Raw genomic sequence first — 7138 nt, 5'->3', positions numbered from 1 at the left:
TTCAGAAGAATCTTCTCTTACTTTGATATAAAGTATTATCAAAGTTAGCAAGTCTATTTGTTTTAAATGTATATAACAGAAGCTAGGTAGCCTAAAATATTAAAATAATAAGGACAAAATTTTCAATTATACCCTCACAAACTCCACCGCAAAATCAATATTTAATTAATGTTTTATTTTATTTATTTATAAACTAAATAAACAAATCTAGTCCTTATCTATCCCATCCCCCACACCCCCTTCTTTATCTCCCCTCTCTCTCTTTCCCAAAACTCTATTTAGAATTTTAGATATAGTCAAGTCGTATAAAGATTCATTCAAGAAAACATAATGGAAACAGGCGACACTTCCGCCGCCACCACCACCACGCCGGAACAACCACCATCGCAGACCACCACCCACCACCTGTCGGCCCCACAAGGTTTGACTTTAGAAGAATTCAACAAATTACAACCAATCATATCCGAGTTCCACACATACACTCTCACACCATCTCAGTGTTCTTCCTTACTCGCACAACACATCCACGCGCCAGTCCAAACCGTTTGGTCAATTGTTCGTAGGTTCGACAAGCCACAAACATACAAACACTTCATTAAAAGCTGCCACGTGGACGAAAACTTCACAATGACTGTGGGGGCCACACGTGACGTCAATGTTATATCCGGCTTGCCTGCAGCCACCAGTACGGAAAGGCTGGATATACTCGATGATGAAAAACATGTGTTGGGATTTACTATTATCGGTGGTGAACATAGGCTGAGAAATTACCGCGCTGTAACTACTGTTCATGATGTCGTGGGTGATGACGTGTCGTCTGTTGTTTTGGAATCCTATGTTGTTGATGTTCCTCCTGGTAACACTGAAGAAGATACGAGGTTGTTTGCTGATACTGTTGTTAGGTTGAATTTGCAAAAATTGGCGTCGGTTACTGAAGCCATGGCCCGCGATACTCGCACTTGAGCTCCACCCGATCCGACCCGGATAATAAAAGTAAAAAAGATTTTACCTTCACTTACACTTTGTTCCTTTTTTTTTTCTTTCTCTTTCTTGAATTGAAAGATTTGTGCTTTTTTTCTGTTTGTATGGAATTTCTTACAAAATGAAAGGAAAAAAAAATACACCCTTTGTTTGTAATGATGGTTGTTTCTGTCAAATTGTATATTTGGGGGTGTTTTGAAGAATGAACTATTTAGTGAATTGTGAATGTTTTTCTTTTTAGTGAAGAAATGTGGTGCTTGTTTCAACAAAAATTTATTATATTAATCCCAAATGTTTAGTGTTGTCTTTTTCGTTTTGTGAAAATTAATGAAGGACATTATACTAAGAAAAATGACATAAGGCTAGAACGTTTATTCTTACAGGAAATGATATACGAGTATATTTTTTAATAAATAGCATAATAATTTTTCTAAAAACTTTGAAATCTGACAAGTATAATGCATTTATTTATATTTTTTAATCCCATTCTTTTATTCTACCAAGTATGATGATTGGAGGATGAGTATTATTTCGAAGGATTTATCATATTTATTTTCTATGGGTTGAAGTTAAAGCCCGGACAAATTTTCGTCAAAGATTTTATTTTTAGTTCATTTTCAGACATTTTAACGATTATTATTAATTTCAATAAAGCTGAACTTTGATATAATAGGCATAATTTTTTTTTCGGTTATCTACATCTTTTTTTTTAATAATAATTGTTCAAAAAATCCATGTTTAACCTTTAGGCTAAAAAGAAAATAACCTCTATGCAGTAATTGATACGAGTACATGACAAAATAGATACTCGTGAATAAGAAAGAAAACCAATGGTCTTATATATGTGATTTTTATTTTTTGAAATGGTTTATATATTTTTTGATTTACCAATATTTACTATGGATGTTGTAAATGTACCCTAATGATTTTGATTTACCAGTATTTTGCTCACTTTAAGTGTGTATATGTGTATATTTTGATCTTATATATCATTGCTCGTACGTTCAAGAGATGTATTGGATCCAATTTGTATTTCATAATTTTTAGGCTTCATACAATAAAGTGAGCAAGGGTTTTTAGAAGTAATTGCATAAATTTTGTATATTTTGAGTTTGCTATGGCATTTTTGGTTGTAAATAGAAAGTGAAGTATTTGACTATCTCCGATACCGGAGTCGTTTTTGGTGCCTTTGGCAACAACTCCGGTCATTACATCATATTTTTATAAGTCTTTAAAATATGAGATATTTGATTGGAAAGTCCATCAACTTGTCCTAAATAACTTTTATGGGGTTCAAATAAAAAAATTCTCTATTGTAGCCTTGTGGATCAAAACCGTCTAAAACATATATTTGGGGTCGGCTAGATGATAATGTGTATCCGGTTATTGCTTATGTGGGAGCCATAAGTATGAATTTAGGACCCACTTAGTATAAATATAAATATAAACCCATGAAGGTATAAGAAACCACTTGCAAATATCAGATCGAATTGGTTGATTTGAACAAAACATCAATTTCAAATTTCTTATCCTCTTTCTCGAATTGATATACCTGAACAAACAAATATCAATTCGTCTTTTATCGATATTTGATTCATCAATCAAGATTCTTCTCCTTTTTCTCTTCCTTTTCTGATTGCGGCCACCTCCACCACCGAGTCGTTGCCCACATCGCCGGAAAATCACTCGTGGGTCCCCTGGATTTGTTCCACATGAGTTTCTAAATCAAGATGGTAGCTCTTCCTCATATATGATCACTCTAAAGTGTGAAATGGTGTAATTGTGGTTAATTAAATATCACCGAAAATGGTGGAAATGGTTATAGCCAGAGTAGGTATGGCCCGAAATGGTGTTATTGGTTGAAGATTGCGGTGATGAGTACGGTGAGACTAGCAGTGGTGAAGGGGGAAAGTGATGTATAATTGGTGGAATATTGGTTGTCCGACATACCCGGACATAACCTATCTCCGACTACCCTTTTTCCGGCCATCCATTTGCTGGCTTATGATATGTATTTTTATTTTTATTTTTTTTCTTTGTTTTCTTCCTGCTACTCTCTGCTAATGTTGTTCTTGGGTGTAGGTATATACTCCGTATAAGTGATGTTAATGATGAGATGATATGGAAATAAATTCTTTGTTTTATTCAATACAAAATGAAAAAGAGAAAGCAAAATGACTGGTAAATTGTTCCTGGCCCCAAAATGACCGGTTTGATCTTCACAATTGAGAAATTTTTTGTTTGAACCCCAAAAAAATTATTTGGGACAAGTTGAGTGACTTTTCAATCAAATAACCCTTAAAATATTTACAAATTCTAATAATTTTTTTAATTTTACATATAACAATACCAATATATCACATCCTTACATATAATAGATTTTACAATCTATTAAAAACATATCTTTCATTATGAAGATCTTTTTAACATTATGAAAAAATATATAGGAGGATTTGTAGAAACATACCCTTATAGATAATCTTGTAACTACTATTATTGAGGCCATTTTTCAATTAGATTATGTAATTTATGTATTCCTATAATCCTATGCGATTGATGTATGGCTAACTTTTGCTATACTATTTATAGAAAGGGAATTGAGAATAACAAAACATCCTGAAACTTGAAACACTACAAATGAAAAGAGGCCCCCACAGAGTTGAGCTTGTAACAGAATAAGATACAAAAAATGACAGTTTAATATTTTCATAAATAAATAACCATTGAATTTCGTTTACCACTTTGCTGCATTTGGAATGGCTACAATGTGTGAGCCGCTACTACAAGAAAGATGAAGATAGTGACACCTATACATTTTTCAGTTTGCCCCTTTGTCTTTCACCACAATGTCTTTTTATGATTGTGATTGTTCGTACTGAATTTTGATGTGTAGATTCAGCGAAAATACACTTGTTAATTCAGTTCAAGGTTGCAATCTGTTTTGAGTCGAATGATCATTTCACATTTGCTGAAGAATATGCTCGTTTTACCCGTTCAAGGAGGTATCCTTATTGATTCTTTCAATGTGTACCGTATGGAAATGGGACAAACCTAATTAAAAAAGATGTATATACTTTTTTTATCTTGCAAAATGACTAAACTTGATTGTGAATTGTGAAACATGTATGTTATTTAAATTACGTTATGGTCACTCGAATATAAGGTCAACGAATGCATATATGTATTTGATCTAGGTAATCGTACTAAAGGAAAGACTGTCAAATTTGAATAATAGTAAGTAATTTAATTGGAAAATCATAACTAATAAAATCTTAATCTCATCGATACTTCGTTTAGATTGCTTAGACGCCTTCCAACGATTGTGTCGGTTAAGTAACGAGGATGAGAGGCGGGTGTGATTTTAGAAACTTAGGAGAGTGATTTTAGTGCATTACAATGATCTTTACTACTCCGTATATGATTTTCGCTTGTACTGCTTGTATCCTTTCAATTCACGACCAGCAAATGGTCACCATTATGCACCGTGACAAGGACCTTTATATAAAGAGATAAGTGCCTAGAATGTGATAAATTATGCACGAATGTTTATGTTGTGTAATAAACTATTTGGATGTTTATTGTATGTATTCATTTTTCAAATTTTGTTTATTGGATGTATCCGGGTATGTGTGGCAACCATATAAGCTACCACTTGTAATTTTTTGATTGGTTGGATACATCCAATAACCTAGATTTGAAAGTTGATTCTATACAATAAACATCTAAATAGTTCATTACACAACATAAATATTTATACATAATTTATTACATTCTCAGTTCCTTATCCTTTATATAAATTGTACAATTATTATGGGGACCATATATTATATTGTAAAAACACAATTGCGTGAGTGGGGAATAATAAGAGGTGGGATCAATGTGACATGGAGTATGAGCATGACCCATATAAACTTCATTACCAATCACAATATTCGTTTACTAGTCTTTTAATTTTTTTAATTAATTTTGAATGGTTAATATTAGGCTTGCAAGAGTCAATGCTTAATAATTAGTTAGACATTATTGGCCTTCCTTTAAATGTGTCTTTTAACAATATTAACATTTTTATTTCATTCTCACACCAAATTGTTTTTTCAAAAAGTACTCACACGTTGCGACGATGAGATAGTGGGGGTGATAAGTCACAAAATGTGATAGGTCATAAGAGGTGATAACTCATAGAGTGTGATAACCAAATGCCTTAGCCGTATGGGCTCTGCCCCTGGATTTAACAATTCGCCGAAAGTATATCGAATGACATCTATAATGAAATGACATGAAATTTTATGAACACTTATATGATTTTTATATTTTATCGATGTATGGTTTTTAAGATAAAAGATTTTGAAGAAATTAGAGTAATAAAATGATTTATGGAGGAGGAGAAAAAAATGAGTGGTTGAGATTTGGAGAGGGAGAGAGAGCGAGAGATAAAAATGAAAGTTGAAAGTTATAAGACATTGATATATAGTACATCATGCATTATCACATGATTGTTGAAATTGAAAATTGAAACCTTATTTGATTTATAGTATACGAGAGCAAGTACCCGCGCGTTGCGGCGGTGAGATGATGATGGTGATAGGTCATAAGAGATGATATGTCATACAGTGTCATAGCCAGATATCTTAGTTGTACAGGCTCCGACCTCAGATTTAAAAATTCGTCGAAAGTATATCGAATGACATCTCTAATGAAAGAGCATGAAATTTTAAGAACACCAATATAATTTTTATAATTTATCGATGTACGATTTTTAAGATAAAAGATTTTGAAAGAATTAGAAGAATAAAATGATTTATGGATGAGAGGGAAAATAGTAGGCATTAATGTATGGTACATTATGTATTATCATGTATACATTGTTGAAAATTGAAACCATATTTGTTTTATAATATAGTATATTATAGTATATATTCTAAACATTAAAAAAAAAACAAAAAACATATGAAACCCACCCTTATCCGATCTCCCCTCCTTTCATTCTTGTCTTGATGAGAACGCAAAACCCAAAACTTACCGAGAACACAGGTCTTGCCATTGATGTCCTCAAAAACATGTGAAATTATATCCAATATACAAGTTACTTTTTACTAAAATTATAGTTTTACCCTTTATCACTTATTTAGTTATCAACTCCCTGAATTTTGTAACTTATTTGGAAATATGAGAAATTTAACCAAAAGTATCAAACCCTAAATAGAAATGCACGTTACTTTGGAACAATTATTTTAGAAGAATAATAGCATATGTTAAACCCACATTGCCAACTTAACGAGAAAAACTAATGACCCTATTTCAGTGACATAGAACTATTATTAAGGAAGGATTGTGTACCCATAATTCCTTAGGTATAATTGCACAAAAACTATCACATTCTTGTCGTTTCGCCATTTAAAAATGGAGTCGAATTGGAGGTGTAAATGTTAAAGTAGCATTACATTGGTTGCATACATTTCCTGATTTCCTTTGCTGGGAGGGGAGCCCAACACCTTTTCAAAATATTGGCCACCTTTAATTAAAAGCTTATGTCACTCTCCTCTATTTCGAAAGCATCTATATTTTATTTATAAATAACGGTATCAAACGTGATAAAGTAATTTGATATTACGCAAATGTTCTCGTAGTATCATATATGAACAAGAACATAAAAACGTAACTTTCTACCAACACATAGTTACAGAAAAATGAGTAACATATATGTATCATGTTACTGTCTTAAGATAGATGAGACGAGTAGTATTATTGTATGATTTATAATATATTATTCATCTAAGCTTAGTAGAATAAAGTTAAAATTTAATTACAAGAAAAATGGCTGCTGATTTTTTTATTTTTTATTTTTGCACCTGTGAAACCCGAGAGTCCGAGACACCCCAAGCCCAACCCAGCTTGAACGAATCACCAAAATGACCACTTCACGATGCTCAAACCCTGGACATCTATAGAGGGGAAACCCTTATTCCAGACCAACCCACCTAAATAGGATCAGCAATTATTGATAATTTTAGTTTAAAAGATGGCTAGTAAAAAAACATATAGAAAACGAAAGAGCAACCACTATGAAATTAATAGCACAATTATATTCAAGTGTCATGATGTGATGGATCCACTTAGTTCACCCGTAATGTTTGAAAATGATAGGAGCTAGCTAGCT

The 7138-nt window shown here is 32.5% G+C and overlaps 1 protein-coding gene across 1 annotated transcript; it reads left to right on the top strand.

Annotated features, from left to right (window-relative positions):
- The first annotated feature begins 235 nt into the window (after positions 1-235).
- LOC122579258 (abscisic acid receptor PYR1-like) lies at positions 236-1162 on the top strand. The gene has a single exon (XM_043751383.1). It carries the CDS (start codon positions 331-333, stop codon positions 961-963), a length of 633 nt encoding a protein of 210 aa, XP_043607318.1. The 5' UTR covers positions 236-330; the 3' UTR covers positions 964-1162.
- The last annotated feature ends 5976 nt before the right edge of the window (positions 1163-7138 follow it).

This window comes from Erigeron canadensis, chromosome 8, assembly GCF_010389155.1.
Source record: "Erigeron canadensis isolate Cc75 chromosome 8, C_canadensis_v1, whole genome shotgun sequence".
In the NCBI taxonomy this organism is placed as follows: Eukaryota; Viridiplantae; Streptophyta; class Magnoliopsida; order Asterales; family Asteraceae; genus Erigeron; species Erigeron canadensis.
Note: the sequence above shows the minus strand (reverse complement) of the source record. Positions and strands in the feature narration are given on the sequence as shown.